This window comes from Stegostoma tigrinum, chromosome 1 (genome assembly GCF_030684315.1).
Source record: "Stegostoma tigrinum isolate sSteTig4 chromosome 1, sSteTig4.hap1, whole genome shotgun sequence".
Taxonomy (NCBI): Eukaryota; Metazoa; Chordata; class Chondrichthyes; order Orectolobiformes; family Stegostomatidae; genus Stegostoma; species Stegostoma tigrinum.
Window position 1 is genome coordinate 127,542,308 of NC_081354.1, and position 20,039 is coordinate 127,562,346.

General features: G+C 42.7%; 1 protein-coding gene across 2 annotated transcripts in view; it reads right to left on the reverse strand.

Moving 5' to 3' along the window:
• The window catches only part of itga2.2 (integrin, alpha 2 (CD49B, alpha 2 subunit of VLA-2 receptor), tandem duplicate 2), a 180,755-nt gene that overhangs the window by 2,345 nt on the left and 158,371 nt on the right, over positions 1-20,039 (reverse strand). For both annotated transcript variants that reach the window (XM_059648563.1, XM_059648562.1), the window contains exons 27-29: positions 17,340-17,453; positions 13,948-14,034; positions 6,554-6,667 (exon numbers count right to left, since the gene is read on the reverse strand). In XM_059648563.1, coding sequence (XP_059504546.1) covers positions 6,554-6,667; positions 13,948-14,034; positions 17,340-17,453 — 315 coding nt within the window. The remainder of the gene's footprint in view (positions 1-6,553; positions 6,668-13,947; positions 14,035-17,339; positions 17,454-20,039) is intronic.

The window sequence follows — 20,039 nt, forward strand, 5'->3', positions numbered from 1 at the left end:
GTGGTGAGCTGTCTTCTTGAATTGCTGCAGTCCATGAAATGTAGATGCAACCACAGTGCTGTGAAGAAGGGTGTTTCAGGATTTTGACCCAGTGACAGGGAAGGAATTTTTTTTTATTCTCTCATGGGACATGGGCATCGCTGGCTGGCGGCATTTTTTGTCTGGCCATAGTTGCCCTTGGAAGGTGATGGTGAGCTGCTTTCTTGAACCATTGCAGTCCATGTGCTGTGGGTTGATCCACAAAACAATTAAGGAGGGAATGGCAGTATAATTCCAAATCAGGATGGTGTGTGACTTGGAGGAGAACTTGTAGATGGTTGCGTTCCAATACATGCTGTCCTTGTCTTTCCAGGTGGTAGAGGCCACAAGTTTAGAAGATATTGTTGGAGATTTGCCACAGTACAGCTTATACACAATACTGCCACATTGTTTCTGAGGCAAGGAGAGTGAATGTTGAAGGCAGACCCAAGGATCTAGCCTTGAATCATTAGCTTTCCTGCTCCTATGATGCTGCTTAGCCTGCCATGTTCATCCAGCTCTACACCTGGTTATCTCAATTCTCCAGCATCTACAGTTCCTACTATCTCTGAAGGAGGCTACTATGTTTATAGTATTAAGCTTTTGGAGTGCTACAATAGCTGCATCTTACCTCCTCCTAATGCACTCCCCACCCTACTCTTCTATCCAGGAAAACATAGAGTATTCCATCATGCTCCTGCCCAGTGTCCTGAAGATAATGGATAGGTTTTTGAGATAAAAGAGGTGAGTGTGTCACTGCACAGTTACGAGCTTCTGACTTGCTCTTGTCGTTACAGTATTTATGGAATTAACCAGTTTAGTTTCTGGCCAGTGCAACCTCCAGGATCTTGCTGAAGGGTAATGTTATGTGATATTGGTTCTAGAACATAGAACATAGAACATGGAACAGTACAGCACAGTGCAGGCCCTTCAGCCCATGATGTTGTGCCAAACTTTTACCCTAAACCTAAGGTCTGTCTAACCTCCACCCTTATCTTATACTGTCATCCATATGCCTATCTAATAGCCGCTTAAATGTCCCTAATGAGGCTGACTCTACTACCATCTCCGAGTAAAGAACCTACCTCTGACGTCACCCCTATATCTACCTCCACTCACTTTAAAACTATGTCCCATTGTAAAAGTTAGCCCCACCCTAGGAAAAAAGTCTCTGGCTGTCTACTTTATCTATACCTCTGATTATTTTGTACACCTCTATCAAGTCACCTCTGATCCTACGTTGTCCCAAAGAGAAAAGCCCTAGCTCTCCCAACCTTCCCTCCATTCCAGGCAACATCCTGGTAAATCTCCTTTGCACCTTTTCTAACGATTCCACATCTTTCCTGTAATGGGGCGACCAGAACTGGACACAATACTCCAGATGTGGCTCAACCAGGCCTTTGTGTAGCTGGAGCATTACTTCATAGCTGTTGAACTCAATCCCTCTATCAATGAAAGCTAACACACCATATGCCTTTGTAACAACTCTATTCACCTGGGTGGCAGCTTTCAGGGAACTGTGGATGTGAACCCTGAGATCCCTCTGCTCCTCCACACTGCCACGAATTTTTCCATTAACCCTGTATTCTGCTTTCAAGTTTGTCCTTCCAAAATGAATCACCTCACACTTTTCAGGGTTAAAATCCACCTGCCACTTCTCAGCTCAGCTCTGCATCCTATCAATGACCCTTTGTAACCTAGAACAGCTCTCCGCACTGTCCACAACGCGACCCACCTTCATATCGTCCATGAACTTACTAATCCACCCTTCCACTTATTCATCCAAATTCTTCACAAAAATCACAAATAGAAGAGGACCCAGAACAGATCCTTGTGGTACACCACTTGTAACTGAGCACCATGTTAAATATTTTCCATCCACTACCACCCTTTGTCTTCTAAGGGTCAGCCAATTCTGAATCCAATCTGCCATATTTCCCCCTATCCCATGCCTCCTTACTTTCTGCATGAGCCTACCATGGGGAACCTTATCAAATGCCTTACTTAAATCCATGTATACCACATCCACTGCTCTACCTTCATCTATGTGTTTGGTCACTGCTTCAAAGAATTCAATACGTTTTGTGAGGCATGATCGACCCCTCACAAATCCATGCTGACTTTCACAAATCAAACTGTGCTTTTCCAAGTGATCATAAATCCTGTCTCTCAGAGCCCTTTCCAATAATTTGCCCACCACTGACATAAGATTAACTGGCCTGCAATTTCCAGGGTTATCCCTGTTGGCATTTTTGAGCAAGGGAATGGTGGTTCTATTCCCTCTTGTTGGAGAATGTCATTATCTGGCACTTGTGTGGTGTGAATGTTACTTGCCACTTGTTAATCCAAGCCTGGCTGTTATCCAGGTCTTGTGGGATATGGAAATTAACTGCTTCAGTATCTGAGGTGTCACTTCTGACCATGTAATGGAGGGTAGGTCACTGATAAAGCAATTAGAGATGGTAGGCAGACCGAAGATGGAAAGAAAAGAAGATAGGTGGAGAGGAGAGTATAGGTGGTGAGGTAGGGAGGGGATAGGTCAGTCCAGGGAAGAGGGACTGGTCAAGGAGGTGGGATGAGGTGGTCGGTAGGAAATGGAGGTGCGGCTTGAGGTGGGAGGAAGGGATGGGTGAGAGGAAGAACAGGTTAGGGAAGCGGAGACAGGCTGGGCTGGTTTTGGGATGCCAAGCCAGTAACTGATGTCCATTTCAAGCCCACTGACTCCCACAGTTACCTAGAGTACACCTCCACACACCCTCCTGCAAAAATTCCATCCCCTATTCCCAATTCCTCTGCCTCTGCCGCATCTGCTCCCAGGATGAGGCATTCCACTCCTGCACATCCCAGATGTCCACGTTCTTCAAGGACCGCAACTTTCTCCCCTCAGCGGTCGAGAACGCTTGACCGTGTCTCCCACATTTCCCGCCACACAACCCTCACACCCCGCCCCTGCCACAACTGCCCCAAGAGGATCCCCCTCATTTTCACATACCACCCCACCAACCTCCGGATACAACGTATCATCCTCCGACACTTGCGCCATCTACAATCTGACCCCACCATCCAAGCCATTTTTCCATCCCCACCCTTATCTGCCTTCCGGAGAGACAGCTCTCTCCGTGACTCCCTTGTCCGCTCCACACTCTCCTCCAACCCCACCACACCCGGCACCTTCCCCTGCAACCGAGGAAGTGCTACACTTGCCCCCACACCTCCTCCCTCACCCCCATCCCAGGCCCCAAGATGACTTTCCCTATTAAGCAGAGATTCACCTGCTCATCTGCCAATGTGGTATATTGTATCCATTGTATCCATTGTACCCAGTGTGGCTTCCTCTACATTGGGGAAACCAAGCGGAGGCTTGGGGCCCACTTTGCAGAACACCCCTGGTCAGTTCGCAATAAACAACTGCACTTCCCAGTCATGAACCCTCCCATTCCTCAGACGACATGTCCATCATGGGCCTCCTGCAGTGCCACAATGATGCCACCCAAAGGTTGCAGGAACAGCAACTCATATTCCGCTTGGGAACCCTGCAGCCCAATGGTATCAATGTGGACTTCACCAACTTCAAAATCTCCCCTCCCCCCACTGCATCCCAAAACCAGCCCAGCCTGTCCCCGCCTCCCTAACCTGTTCTTCCTCTCACCCATCCCTTCCTCCCACCTCAAGCCGCACCTCCATTTCCCACCTACTACCTCATCCGGCCTCCTTGACCTGTCCGTCTTCCCTGGACTGACCTATCCCCTCCCTACCTCCCCACCTATACTCTCCTCTCCACCTATCTTCTTTTCTCTCCATCTTCGGTCCGCCTCCCCCTCTATCCCTATTTATTCCAGTTCCCTCTCCCCATCCCCCTCTCTGATGAAGGGTCTAGGCCCGAAACGTCAGCTTTTGTGCTCCTGAGATGCTGCTGGGCCTGCTGTGTTCATCCAGCCTCACATTTTATTATCTTGGATTCTCCAGCATCTGCAGTTCTCATTATCACGCCTTCAGCCATTTGTTGGAATCACGTGGAGTGAATAGAATTCTTTAAAGGCCAGCGTCTGTGATGCTGGAGTCTTCTGGAAGAAGATGAGATGGATCATCCACTCAACACACTGGCTGAAGGTAGTTGTAATACATTTAACCTTGTTGTTTGCACTGATGTGGTGGGCTCCTCCACTATTAAGGTTGGGTATATGTGTGCAGTTTCCTCCTCCAGTGAGTTGTTCAATTGTCCGGTACTTTTCACGGCCGGATTTGGTGAGACTGCAGAGCTCAGATCTGATCTGTTGGTTATGGTAATGTGTCACCCTGTCTGTTGCATGCTGATCCTAGTGTTTGTCATGCATGTAGTCCTACAGAGTGGCTGTTAACACGCAATGTTTAGGTATGTTCAGAACTGTTCCTGGCACACTGTCTTCATTGAAACAGGGTTGATCTCCTAGTTCGATGGTAATAGTAGAGGGGGATATGAGAATGCAAACTGTGTTTCTGTGGCTGATGATGGCCCAAAATGCCTCAAGAATGCCCAGGTTTGAATTAACAGATCTACTCAAAATCTGTCCCATGTAGTATGGTGGTAGTGGTACACAATATGATGAAGGATATCTTCAATGAGAAGGTGGGACATTATCTCCATTAGGACTGTCTGATGGTAGCTATTATCTTGATTGATTGATTGATTGATTTATTATCGTGTGTACCAAAATACAGTGAAAAGTTTCATTTTCAGTGCAGGCAGATTACAGCAAGCAAAGGATCTACAGATCAAAAGGCTTAGAGACATACAGGCTCCATTGCAGGATACATTATTTGAGGCTAGAGTCCATTCAACAGTCTGATAACGATCAGAAAGAAGATCTTGCTAAAACTGCTTGAGGGTGCGTTCAGGTTTCTGTATCTCCTGTCTGACAGAAGAGGTTGTAGGATGTTATTATTAGGGTGTGATGGATCTTTGATGATGTTGGCAGCCTTTCTGTGGCAGCAAACTATGTAAATAGAGTCCATGGATGGAAGGTTGGTTTCTGTGATGGTTTGGGCTGTGCACACCACCTCCTGTAGTTTCTTACAGTCCTGGGCAGTGCAGTTGCCACACCAGGCCATATGCACCCGGGCAGTATGCTTTTAACGGTGCATCTGCAGAAGTTGAAGAGGCATGGACATATCAAATTTTCTGAGCCTCCTGATGAAGAAGAGGCATTGTTCTACCTTCGTGACTGTTGCATTTAAGTGGCAAGTCCAGGATAGATTGTTGGTTATCATCACTCCAGGGAACTTAATGCTCTGCACTCTCTCAATCTCCATTCCGTTGATGTAGGTGGGGGCATGATCTCCTACTTTCTGTCTGAAGTCATGAACAGTTCTTTAGTTTTGCTGACATTGAGAGACAGGTTGTTTTAATTGTACCACATCAGCAAGTCTTCTATCTCTCTTCTGTATTTTGACTCATCATGGATCATTGTGGACAGTTGCATCTCACCAGGTGGATTGGTATGGACCAGGTCAAGTATATATTTTCCTCTTGTTGGGTTCCTCACAACTTGTCATAGACTCAGGCTAGCACCTATGTCCTTTAGGACTCAGCCAGCTCAGTCAGTAGTGGAATTGCCAAGCCACTCTTGTTGATGGAAATTGAAGTCCCCCACCCAGTGTACATTTTGTGCCATTGCCACCTTCAGTATTTCCTCCAAGTGTTGTTCAACATGGAAGAGGACCAATTCATCAACTGGGAGTGAATGTGAATGGCAATTGGAGGATGTTTCATTGCCCATGTTTGACTTGATCCCATGACCTTTCATTGGGTCCAGAATAAAGGTTGAAGACTCCCAGGGCCAGCCTTTCCTCACTGCGTACCTTTCATGAGTTAGTTCTTTGTCAGTGGGACAGGGTATCCGCTGGGATGGTTATGGTGTGTGTGCGATGTTCTCTGTAAGGTATGATTCTGAGAGCATGGCTATGTCTGACTTTCTGGAAATAGCTCTCCCAATTTTGGCACATGCCACCAAATGTTTTTGCTTTGCAGGGTTGACAAGGTGTGTTTGCAATTGTTTCTGATGCCTTGGTCAATGCTAGGTAGTTTGTCTGGTTTAATTCCTTTCATTCAACAATAACTGGAACAAACACCTTAACATTTTATTCCTTACAATGCTATGCAGGGAACCATCTGTCCATTATCCTCACTCATGTTTTTTATATCAATTACGAATTTAAATGTAACTTTCAAGTGGATGCTACATACTGGGATAACAAATTACGGAATTGCATAGCCTTAGGAACTGCTGTACATTTTATGATAACTCAAAAATAACTGTCTGAGTGGTAGTAGGAACTGCCGATGCTGGAGAATCTGAGATAACACGGTGTGAAGCTGGATGAACACAGCAGGCCAAGCAGCATCAGAGGAGCAGGCAAGTTGACGTTTTGGGTAGAGACCCTTCTTCTGATGCCTCTTGGCCTGCTGTGTTCAACCAGCTTCACGCCATGTTATCTTTAATAACTGTGCAAATTTGTTTGAACCATCTGAAATTTAGAAAACTTAAAAAGTACTTACTTTCCACAAGGCAGTAGTTAATGCCAGAAGTACAAGTAGTCCTCCGATCACACTCCCTACAATCACTCCGATAGGAACTTCTTCCTTCATTGGTCTTGATATTTCAACTGGCGTCTAAAAGTCATATTTTTTAAAAAGTTACATATTTATTCTGTTCAAAAGCTTAACAAACTTACTAACTTGGTTTAAATATAATTGATCAGTTTCCTTTGTTGGAAGGGTGAAGTGGATCAGTTTGGTGCTAACAATGTGAGATTCGATCCCTTTTCTTGCCAGATCTGTCTCCTAGGCCCACACATAATAGAGCTTATAGTGCTGAGGGTGGCATCAGTCTTTCTGCAGAGAACTGAAGAAGCACTAACTGGGAAGAATGAGGTTTAGCTGCATTGGGGTAGCCCAGGGTTTAAGTATCGCCTAGGGATGGTCTTAAGCGTTGGAGCCAGTAAAGTGTAAACCTGAGCCAAACTGGAGTTAGGTGCACAAAATTTCCCAGTGGGCCTGTTGGCATTCAACAAACTGGGTGAACTATTTGGCCTAGAACTGCTATTAAAAGAGAGAACCCCTATTTGCTAGAAATGTGCAGAGGGTGCCTGAGATTTGGAAGAATTATGGTAGACTGTAGGGTGTAGCTGCTGGTAGATTTTTTTGGTGCTTTTCAGTTGAAAGCAAAAAGGAATGGCATGTAACTGTCTCAGTTTGAAACCATTTGGGGATTCCTGATGGACACAGGGCAGGACTTATTTGCAAACTTGTAAGAAATCTCTGCAAACATTTGTTACTTTGTGATTGTTTCTTTAATGTGCATTCTGTACGGTGCAGGAATGGGCCATTCAGTCCACAAAGTCCCAGTCTGTCCCTGGCTTTGTTTCTTCTATCTGATAGATCTCAGAAATTGGGGTGATTATATATTCAATTAACAAAAGTTTGAACTTTGTGTAGGTATTCCATTCTATGATTCTATGTATTTTCAAATTTCAGCTTTTTAAAATCATAGAACTAAAATCAGAATGAGGAAATCTGCCTCCGTGTTTCTCGCACAGACAGTCTATCGAATTGATGTTAATAATTTGAATACTTCCATTTTCTAACTACCAACAAATCACAGGTGATAATTAGTGTTTGTTTTCAAAATTCAATTAACTTATTTTTTTAAAGACCTCAAATTTTGACGCAAGATGTAGCGAGAATCACCAGGTTGATTACCTTCTGCAATAAGCAATCAATGTCAGTGGAATTCTTCTTATACCTGCAGACTGAGGTCTAAATGCCATTGATATTCTATTGCAAAGTAAATTCAGGCTTGAGCAGATCCGGCAGAATAACTCCCTGCCAGCCTGAATCAGGTCAGCCCTCCCCCTTCTAGGGTCAAGATAAATATTTTCCTACATGCTCTCTGATCTGAGGAAGAGCCACCGGACTTAAAATATTAACTCTGTTTACTGCTCACAAATGCTGCCAGACCTACTAAGTTTTTCCAGCAACTTCTGTTTTCGTTTCAGATCGCCACCATCCGCTGTTCTTTCTTTTATTATTATTTATTATTCAAGGCCTCACTGGTGAAGTGTGGCATTCTCACAGACACCTGGGAGTTATCAGCCCAAGACCATTCAAAGTCGGGGAGGAGGATCTGCGAAGGCATTGAGCACGTCAAGACTTGCTGCTGGGGAAGATGGAAGCTAGGCAAAAACAGCGAAAGGAGTAAACTGCCATATCAGCACCCCCACCTGCCACTTTCTGCGACAACCACCAACCCCAAGTGTAACAGAGCCTGCAGCAGTCAGTCTGTACCATCTACGGACTCACCCTGGCAGTGAAAGAGAGTCATCCTCATCTGCCAATGAGTGAAAATTCCATTTTTAACAGAACAACAGAAGGCCATAAAAGAATGTGAGAGTCTGATAAAAATATATTACTTAGCAATTTATAAAATCATTAAATGGCTCAAACAAAAACATACACGAACAAACCTAAATTTATTGCTGACACAGTTGGAACTCCTACATCTGGTAGCTATGGCAGCAGACATTCTTAATTATAATTAATGTGGGAGAGGCATATTTAGATCTAATTGCTGCAGCCAACACTTAGCTTCCTCCAACCAGAAAATAGCTCCTTCCAGAATCTACATCTTAAACATAAAATTGGCAATGGAAGAGGTAAAAGCTATTTTAGGCAATTGAAGATCAGAGCTTTAGAATAATATGCTACGTTATTGTGTCCAAATAACTCTGAATACTGAATACTGTCCTCTTGCATTTCATCTCCCAAAATGCTTCACCTCACACTTGTCCAGATTACTCCATTTGCCATTTCTCCCACTTTCCAGCTGATATATATCCTGTTGCATCCTTTGACATCTTTCCTCACTATCCGCAACTCCATAAATTTGCGTGTCATTTGCAAACTTATTAATCAGATGACTGACATTTCACCCAAATCATTTGTATATATTACCATATATATGAATTACAGAACTGAGGAAGGGTCACAAGAGCTGAAATGTTAACTCCGATTTTTTTCTCCACGGATGCTTCCAGACCTACTGAGCTTTTCCAGCAACTTCTGGTTTTGTTATTGCCTGTCTTCTATGGTCAAGCCAATTATGTATCCGATTTGCCAACTCACCATGGATTCCATGCGATTTGATCTTCTGGATCAGTCTACCCTGAGAGACCTTTTCACATGCTTCAGTAATGTTCATGTAGGCAACATCCACTGTCTTACCCTCAATCATTTTTGTCACTTCCTGAAAAATACTCAAATTTTTGAGACAAGACTTCCTCCACACAAAGCCATGCTGACTATCCCTAATAAGTCCATTCTTTTTCAAATATGAGTAGTTCCTGTCCCTAATAATCTTCTCCAATAATTTTGCTACCATTGATGTAAGGCTCATTGGCCTATAATTTGCTGAATTGTCTCTTGTCCTTCTTGAACGAAGGGACAATATTGGCTGTTCTCTAGGCTTCTGGGGTCTCGTCTGTGGCTACAGAGGATACAAAGATCTCTATCAATACCTCAACAATCTCCTCCCCAATATCTTGAGGATAGATCCCATCATGCACTGGGGTCTTCTCCACCTTAATGTTTTTAAGATAACCTACACCAGCTCCTCCTTAATATCAACATGCTCCAGAGTATCATCAAACCCCTGTCTAGGCTTACTGTCATCCAAGTCCTTCTTGATGTAAAATACTTAAAGACATCATCCACTTTTTTTTATCTTTTTAACTAAGCTTGGAACATCTCTTATCATCCAAGGTTCCTGAAACTTGCCATCATTATCTTTCATCCTGACAGGAGCATTTTGGCACTGAAGCCTGATCAACAGACTTTTAGACATGTCAAATATGGATTTACCTTCATATAATTGCCAATAATTCACTTTTCCACTTCTTGCCTAATACTGTTGTAATTAGTTCTCTTGATTTAGCACTTTCATCAAAAGATCAGCCTTATCCTGTTCCACAATTATATTTCCATAGGTTTTAAGATAATGACTATTCTTAAAATGATTCCCCACTGAAATTTCAATAACCTGGCCAGGCTCACTCCCCAGTACAAGGTCTAATGCAGCCTCTTCCCTGACGGACTATCTCACTGGGGCAGCACAGTGACTCAATATGAGCTACCATGGAAACTCAGTAGTTAGCACCGCTGCCTCATAGCACCAGCGGCCTGGGTTTGATTCCAGTCTCAGGTGACTGCTTGGAGTTTGCACATTCTTCCTGTGTCTGCGTGGGTTTCTTCCAGATGTTCCAGTTTCTGCCCACAGTCCAAAAATGTGCAGGTTAATTGGATTGGCCAGGCTAACTTTTCCTTAGTGTCTCGGGATGTGTAAGTTAGGGGGGGTTAGCTGTGGGAAATGCAGAGTTACGGGATAGGATGGGGGCTAGGTATTGGTGTGTTCCTTTTTGGAGGGTTGGTTGGACTTAATGGCTTGATTGGCTTTGTTCTGCACTGTAGGGATTCTATCTACATATTGTTTCAAGAATTCCTTCTGGATATTCCTTATAAATTCTGCCCCGGCACTAAGGGAGCCTCGGTGATTACTGGAGAAATTAAAATCACCCCATAGAACAACCCTGTAGTCTTCACATCTTTCCATGATCTGCTGACATATCTGTTCCTCTAACACCCGCTGTTGGGAGACTGATAATATAAGGCCAGCAGTGATTGCACTTTTCTTATTCCTGAGTTCTATCCATATGAATTTGCTTTTGCTTTTATTCATTTGTGGGACATGGGTATTGTTGGCTGAGCCAGCATTTTTGCCCATTCCTAGTTGCCCTTGAGAAAGTGGTGGTGAGCTATCTTCTTGAACTGCTGCAGTTCACCTGCTGTGGGTTGACCCACAATGCCATTAGGGAGGGAATTCGAGGATTTTGACCCAGCGACAGTGAAGGAACGGCCATTTATTCCCAAGTCAGGATGGTGCCTGACTTGGAACAAAGAATGAAGAAGAATACAGCACTAAAATAGGCCCTTCAGCCCTCCAAACCCATGCTGCCACATTTTGTCCTTCCATACTAATAATAGCTGGAGCAAAACTTGTAGGTGGTGGTATTCCCATATATCAGCTGCACTTGTCCTTCCAGATGGAAGTGATAGTGGGTTTGGAAGGTGCTGTCTGAGAATCTTTGGTAAATTTCTGAAATGCATTTTGTGGATAGCACACACTGCTGCTACTGAGCGTTGGTCGTGGAGGGAGTGGGTGCTAATAGATGTAATGCCAATCAAGCTGGCTGCTTTGTCCTAGATGGTGTCAAGCTTCTTGTGTGTTGTTGGGGCTGCACTCATCCAGGAAAGTGGGGAGTATTCCATCATATTCCTGATTTATAGATGGTGGACAGGCTTTGATGATTCAGGAAGTGAGTTAATTAATGAGGTATTCCTATCTTCTGACTTGCTCTTTCAGCCACAGTGTTTCTGCAGTGAGTCTGGAGAATTTGCTCCTTGATACCCATTGATACCAGTTTTGCTAGAGCTCTTTGATGCCAGTTGGTCGAATGCAGCTGGATGAGCACTCCAAGATGTCCTCTCTTGGGTGGCACAGTCTCCTTAACCAGTAACGCAAATACCCCACTGGTTTTACATCCACCTCTATCATACCTGAACCATCTAAACCCTGGAATGTGTGCTGCCAGCCCTACCCTGCACTCAGTCAAGTTTGAGTAAAAGCTAACACATCACATATCCATGAACTAATCCAGGCTTGAAGCTCATCTGCCTTCTCTGTTATACTCCATGCATTAAAATAATTGCACTTCAGACTACAAGTCCTGTAATGTTCACTAACCTTGCCCCTGCCTGTACTTTCTATGAGAGTTATTTGATTTGGCCCCTCTCTTCTCTTCAAACACTCCACATACCATCCTACTACCTTTGATTCCACCTCTCTACCACACTCATTTAAATCCTTCCTTGTGGCACGAGCAAACATCCCTGCAGGAATATTGGTGCTCCTCCAGTTTTGGTGCAACCCATCCTTCTTGTACAGGCTCCTCCTGCCTTGGAAAAGCCAACCACTACCATTTCAAGGGGATGTGGCTTTACAGCATTGTGCCAGGTCAATGCCACACTATCAGTATGTGCCAGTGGCTTCAGAGGCCAAAACACTGAATATAGCTTCAATGAAATGGCCATGTCTCAAAGTCTTAGAAGAGTGGTCCTTGGTCATGCCAAGAGAAGTTGTTACAAAAACAGAATGGTTGGAGAAACTCAGTCGGTCTGGCAGCATTTATAGAGAAAAAAACAAGGTTAACGTTTCAAATCCCATCATCAGAACTAAAAGCAGCTGAGAAAGGATGGCATTTATGCTGATGATGAGGGGTGCGAGAAGTGAATAGAATTTGTGGAGCCAGTGTCGAGAGAGAGAGAGAGGAGATGCAATTAATGGGAATGCTGATAAGACATAAGGGAGATAAATGCTGAGCAGGGGATGCTATCGAGAAGTGTGAATGATTGAATATAGGTTGGCTGTGCTGTGAGCAACCCATACCATACAGGGCTTGGGTTGGGTAACAGACATGGAGGACGGTGTTCGTGTTCTGAAATTGTTAAACTGAATGCTGAGCCCTGAGGGCTGTAAGGTACCTAAGCAGGTAATAAGATAATAAAATGTGAAGCTGGATGAACACAGCAGGCCCAGCAGCATCCCAGGAGCACAAAAGCTGACGTTTCGGGCCTAGACCCTTCATCAGAGAGGGGGATGGGGAGAGGGTTCTGGAATAAATAGGGAGAGAGGGGGAGGCGGACCGAAGATGGAGAGAAAAGAAGATAGGTGGAGAGGAGAGTATAGGTGGGGAGGTATATCTCCTCTCCACCTATCTTCTTTTCTCTCCATCTTCGGTCCACCTCCCCCTCTCTCCCTATTTATTCCAGAACCCTCACCCCATCCCCCTCTCTGATGAAGGGTCTAGGCCCGAAACATCAGCTTTTGTGCTCCTGAGATGCTGCTGGGCCTGCTGTGTTCATCCAGCCTCACATTTTATTATCCTGGATTCTCCAGCATCTGCAGTTCCCATTATCACAGGTAATAAGGTGTTGCTCCTCTAGTGGAACTGTTGCCAGTCAGGGGACATGGTCAGTCCTGCAGGTCCAGTTCAACCAGACTGGGGATTAGTGGTAAGTCAGTTGGGGAGTTGCACAGTGATCATTTAAGGGCCTGGCCATTCCTCTGTTGAGGCTGTCTTCCCAAGTCGATAGGGGGGGGGGTGACCCATGGTCAGTCCTGAACACTGATGAGATGTTATGCTGTGTTGGGGAAAAAGTAACATTCTTTTAGAGTCGCTTATGAGATGGTGCTGGGGTTAGGTTGTGTCACTGGATTCTCATAGCTGCAGTTACAATGGCAGTTCATCAGCCGGAAGATAAAGAAAAGTGGAAATATATTCACAAATGTGACCTTCTATTTTTGATAAAGTGTAACCTGAATCCCCTTTTTACCCTCAGAAGCGTTTTTGTTTATCATGTACCTCCCACTGCATGTACTGTGGAGGGCTATTTGTGGTTGGCAGTAATTGACCTGGTGCTTGGTCGGACTTTAAATATGGCACTTGTGGCAGAAATCCTGGCAGGGGAGAGAGTGGTGCCCTAGAGTTGTGGCACCTACAGAATAAGGTAAACAGTGTAAAATTGCTTGAAATAACTTAGTAGAACTCACGAAGAGAAACCTTGTAAGAAATTCCCTGAAAGTTACACTTCTGATGCTGAGTTTGGTAAAATTATTAAGTGTTAAAATGGTGATATTCTCATGTCATTTCAAGGTATTTGTGCTTAACTTGTCTCCGAGTGTACCTTCTACTTTCATTGTTCTCTTAATCACGTTCAAGATCTGATTTCCTATATTTCACATCTGTTTAATAATTCTTTATAGTTCTGAGGTCACTTACTGTTAAGGTATTGCTATCGATGATTAACAACGGATTCCTTGTATCAATCTGTGCCAATGAAGTCAGTGTTATTCTTTGAAAGTCAGCCTATAAAAAAGTAAAACTTAGTAAGAATGTTAAAATTTCACTAGTCTCAACCAACATGAATGTGTGAAGTACACATAAAAGATGATAAAAATATAACCTTTCAATTATTTAACAATGCTAAGAGACTAGCACCTTTAGTGGCATCCTTACACCAGATTATCATTGAAGGACAACAGCCAAAAATGTTGGGTTGAAACAAAGTAATTTATCAGCTTCTGTTTATTTTTTACTGGCAAAGAGCAGAGGATAAAAATTCTGTAGTAAGAATTACCCATTTCTATTCCTTGCTTTGATTCAGGCATCTGCTCAAGGGGATCTCCGGTTTTCACCAACATTGGTGTTTTTAAGCAGGCTAAGGAACCAATGACTTTGAATAATTCTCACGGACAGTGAGTTAGGAAGTTAAAATCTACTGTGCACATTTAATAATTCTACACAAAACAAAATAATAGATTGAAATGTGCACATGGAATCAATTTAGAACTAAAATATAATAAATAAACTTCAGCTGTTTTGTTTCTTTAAAATAATTCAGATATAAAAATTACATAATTATATAACAATATAATAATTAAAATAATTATTATACAATAATGGAAATAAATATAAAAGTAGATTTTCCAGGGTCAGAGATCAGTCAGCAGTAAATATAAAGTCAGTATGCCTTTAAAAATGTAGTTACATGTTTCCCTCAGCCTTGTTCAGACAACAAAGGCAGAGCGTATCTGAACGAAATCCCAGTGATCAAGGGTAATTTGCTGTTGAATAGTTACTCATCTTAGCTGGAGTAGTTGTAATATTGCTACTCTTAGTTTCAATGCCTTTGATCAGAAAGGCAAAACCCCCTGGTTTTTAACAAAAGATGATGATGGGAAAGTTATAATGAAATGTAATATATTTTACAAAGGACCACATGAAATTAAAAGAAAAAGCTGTATGTACCATCATTGCTCTCTGTTTAATTCTAACCCAATTATGAGGAAACAATCACATGCACACCATAAAATTAAGTACAACTTAAAATTTTCAGTCATAACTGCCAATAAGATGAACTGCAAATGCTGTCAGGTATTATAATTAGAATTTTTACAAAATATTCATAAATGGCCACTTTCAGTATCTTTCACTAGACTAGTATTGCAATTTTAATGGAAAAGATGGGGAAGCTGATGACATTGTGGTATTGTTACTCTGCCAATAATCCAGAAACCTAGGAAATACTGTGGGGGCCAGTGTTTGAATCCCACCACAGTGGATGGTGGATTTTGAATCCAAATAAATCTGAACTTAAAAGTCTAATAATGATTATGAGACCGTTGGTGCTTATTGTAAAAATCCATCTTATATACTAATGTTCTTTAGGGAGGGTAAACTGCTGTCTTTATCTGTTCTGGGCTACGTGTGACTCGAGATGATGGATCGAAGTGACTGACCCTCGACAGTCCTCAGAAATGGCATGACAAGCCATTTAGTTGTATCAAACAGCTGAAATGTGTCAAACAAGAAAGAACCTGGACAGACAAGCTTCGTATTGAGCGAGCCACTGGAAATGACAACGACACACTAAATCGTATTGGTCCGGCAAAGACCTCCCAATTAACTGTCGCGTTGGGACTAAAAAAAGTACCTCCAAACTGGATTGTTAAAGGTTAATTGGACATGCTAATGAGAAATCAAAGACAGTGTAAATTATATCGGAAGCAGGTCTACTACAAAAAACAGCCTGTTTTGGCTGGAAGTTAACTGTACTGATCTTAGCTGGAACCTGGGAAACAGACTATTGTGCAGTTAACACGGAGACATCTGGAGTTGTTTTCTTTCAAGAAGGAATGCTTGGAAAAATATTGAAAGTAATAAGAAATGGTGGTACAGCACTCAACATTAGATTCTGGCAGGATTAATATCAGGGACTTTCCCAGCTACTGGCGGTTCACCATCGGATCAGGTTTGTGAGAACAGTGCCTTGGAATCTGAGATAGAGCTCCAACATCACTGTTACCAGTCCTCTATGAGCCTACAGGCAGTGAGACACATTAGCAGGCAGATGTACAAGGTAGTTTAAGGTGAAGGGGTTGCTTGTTTGTTTGCATGTGCAGTAGATTGAGCTGGTAGATTCAATCATTAGTTTGAATAAATATTAAGAAAATTAAGCTAATAAATTTGCCAATGTGGTATACTGTATCCATTGTACCCGGTGTGGCTTCCTCTACGTTGGGGAACCCAAGCAGAGGCTTGGGGACCGCTTTGCAGAACACCTCCGCTTGGTTCGCAACAAACAACTGCACCTCCCAGTCACGAACCATTTCCACTCCCCCTCCCATTCTTTAGATGACATGTCCATCATGGGCCTCCTGCAGTGCCACAATGATGCCACCCGAAGGTCGCAGGAACATCAACTCATATTCCGCTTGGGAACCCTGCAGCCCAATGGTATCAATGTGGAATTCACCAGCTTCAAAATCTCCCCTTCCCCCACCGCATCCCACAACCAGCCCAGTTCGTCCCCTCCCCCCACTGCACCACACAACCAGCACAGCTCTTCCCCTCCCCCCACTGCATCCCAAAACCAGTCCAGCCTGTCTCTGCCTCCCTAACCTGTTCTTCCTCTCACCCATCCCTTCCTCCCACTCCAAGCCGCACCTCCACTTCCTACCTACTAACCTCATCCCACCTCCTTGACCTGTCTGTCTACCCTGGACTGACCTATCCCCTCCCTACCTCCCCACCTCCCCAACTCCCCACCTATACTCTCCACTCCACCTATCTTCTTTTCTCTCCATCTTTGGTCCGCCTCCCCCTCTCTCCTTATTTATTCCAAAACCCTCACCCCATCCCCCTCTCTGATGAAGGGTCTAGGCCCAAAACGTCAGCTTTTGTGCTCCTGAGATGCTGCTTGGCCTGCTGTGTTCATCCAGCTTCACACTTTATTATCTTATAATAAATTTGCTATATTGAAGCAAATGTATCTCCGTGTATTCACTTCAATCAGATCTTAAAGAACTCATGAGGTACTTTCAACCTAACAATACACTAACATCTTGGGGCTAATATCAAATTTGTAAGAATTGTTTCATAGACAAGTCAAACGGTAGCCTCACAGTCATGCTGATAGAAGTGCACATTACAGAAAATATCTTAGAGAACACCAGCACTACAATTGGGGATGGTTGAAAAATGCTGGTCCAGCTGGTGTCACCACATCCCACAAATCAATAAAAAAAATCTTTCAAGAGTCGGAGAAAGTGCACCTTTAAAAACTTGGATGCAAAGTCATTATTATGAATAATCTTATCATTGGTACTTACATTTATAAATGTATCCAGCCAGATCCTCATAACAATTTTGATCGTGTATTGGTTGTTCATTTTGAGGTTGTTTATAGTGCATAGAAAGTTTTCACATTTGACATTGTCACAATTCTTCAGAAACAAAGAAAATTGACAAAGTAAGCATAATCATGGATTTTTTTATTATGTGAATAAAATTTCACAAAATGTCCAGACATTCCAGTAATAAGGTTTGGCTCCTTGTTTGGAATACCAGCTGGGAAATCTAAAATGATGTTTTGGCAATCTTTTCTGGATTGGGGATGATCCCAGGTCAGAATATAGTGAGACTCACTCCTTTATTCAAAAAGGGAGGGAGGTAGAAAGCAGGAAACTGCAGGCCAGTTAGCTTAACATCTGACATAGGGAAGAGATTGGAAACTATATTTGAAGACATTATTGCAGAGCTATTAGAATATTTCAATATAGTTTTGTGAAAATAAAATTGTGTTTAGCTGATTTTTTAAAAAGAGCTTTAAAAAAAAATTGCCTGTGTTGTAGATCAGGGAGACCTGGATCATATAGTGCACTTAGATTCAGGGAGGCATTTGATAAGGCATCAGGTCAAAAGTTACTGTGGAAAATGAATGATCATGGCTTAGAGGGTAACATATTGGTATAGATAGAAGATTGGCTAGCTGACAGGAAGCATAGCAAACATTAGTATAATCACGAAGTTGGCTTGTCAATTATTTTCACAGTTAAATGGTAGATTTTCTCTGAAGTTTAAAGAATACAAAAATATTCTTTAGTCAATGTTACATTTAATTAATTTGTTATAGTCAAAGTTTTACAATTTTATGTTTTATCATGTGAATGTTTATGTCACTAGTAGTTCAAATATATTTCTAAAGTTATTGGTGATACACTTCAGGATGTTGATGGCAGAAGATTCATTAATGGTAATGTTTTTGAATGTCTAGGGGAGATGATTAAATTCCCTCTTCTTGGCGTTTGGCATTATCATGTGTCTAGTATTTCTTTTGTGTGGTTTGAAGAGATGTTGGCATCTTAGTTGACCTATGAAGTCTCTGAGAGTTCCTAATAATTTAACAGGTATCAAATTATATGCCAGTCTGCGTTTGGGTGGTTGCCATCTGTTTTGTTAGTCATTTGGGGTCTCCTCTATAGAGGCATGCCTTAAACTCCCTCTCATCTTTACAAAACACTGCTTATGACCTACCTGAATCTTTGCAACCAATTTAAAGTTATAAGTAAAACAATAATCTGTGGGCTGAATTTCATGGTTCAGAAGGGATAGATGACTTATTTACCATGTACATGTAAAATCAAAAGTTATAGGGCTAAGATACTGAGCCAACTGGTTGTCCTCACACATGAATCATGAAAGGTTAGCTTGCAGGTACATCAAATAATGAAGAAAGTTAATAGAATGTTATAATAATTACAAGGGGAATTGAAAGCAAAAATAGGAAGATTTAGCTTCAGCTCTACAGTACACTGGTGAATTTGTGCATAGAGTACTATATGCAGTATTTGTCCCATTATTTAAACAGGGATATAAATATGTTGGAGGCAGTTCAGTGAAGATTTCCCAGACTAATATCTGGAATGGCCTGGATGTCTTATCAAGAAAGGAGGCACAAGCTAGGCTTGTATCTGCTGGAGTTCAGCAGAGTAAGCAGCAAATTGAATTATTTAAAATCTTGAAAACCCTTGACAGGGACAATGTGGAGAGGACATTTCCTTTTATGGGAGGATCCAGAACTAGGGGTCACTGTTTAAAAGTAAATGATTGCCCATTTAAGCCAGAAATTAGTCAAATTATTCTCTCGGAAGGCCATGAGAATTCAGAACTCTCTCCCTGAAAAGGGACAGAAAGAAAAGGAGTCCCTCAATACTTCAAAGGCAGAGTGGCATGGATTCTTGTTAAGCAAGGCATGGAAAAGTTATCAGAGATGGACGGGAATGTTGACATAAAGTTACAATGAAATCAGCCATAATCTTATTGAATTGCACAGCAAGGTCACGGGCTGAAAGGCCGAATTCAAGTGTTTGTATGCTTGGAAAAATGGGTCCTCTCATGTGATTGGATGACATATAATCCACGTCTATTGCCCTTGCCACTTGTTCGTCTACCAGGGATCAAGGCTTTTCTGCACTTGGACATCAACTGTTTTGGTATCTGAGGAGTCACAGCTGATAACTGAAGACTATGAGACTGGTATCTTGCAGGTCTCTGCATCTGCCATGACAAACTTTTCTCACACCAATCCTTCATTCCCCATTTGTTTGATCCAATACAGCATATTAAAATTTAGTAGCTTGGAGACAAACTATATATCAATTACTGGAGTCTTGCGGCACTGATTCTGATGCTAGACAGGCTCTGCAGGCTGGGAATATATCCCATATCAAGTTGCGCTGCATATAACTCTGGTCTACAAAAAGCACTTGACAGGAACTAGCACTAAATATTGGTTTCAACTTTGAGGCGAGACACCTATGGGGAACCTCATGTGGTCCATTGTCGATTATCAGGAAAATCTCACCTGGCTCACTAATGTCACTTAGGGAAGGAAATTGCCATCCTTACATGGTTTGGCCTACATGTGACCCTAGACCAACAGCAATGTGGTTGAGTCTTCCCCTCTTGGCAAGTAGGGCTGGGCTATAAATAGTGCCTAGCCAGTCCCTAGCCCTCCTCCCATGAATAAA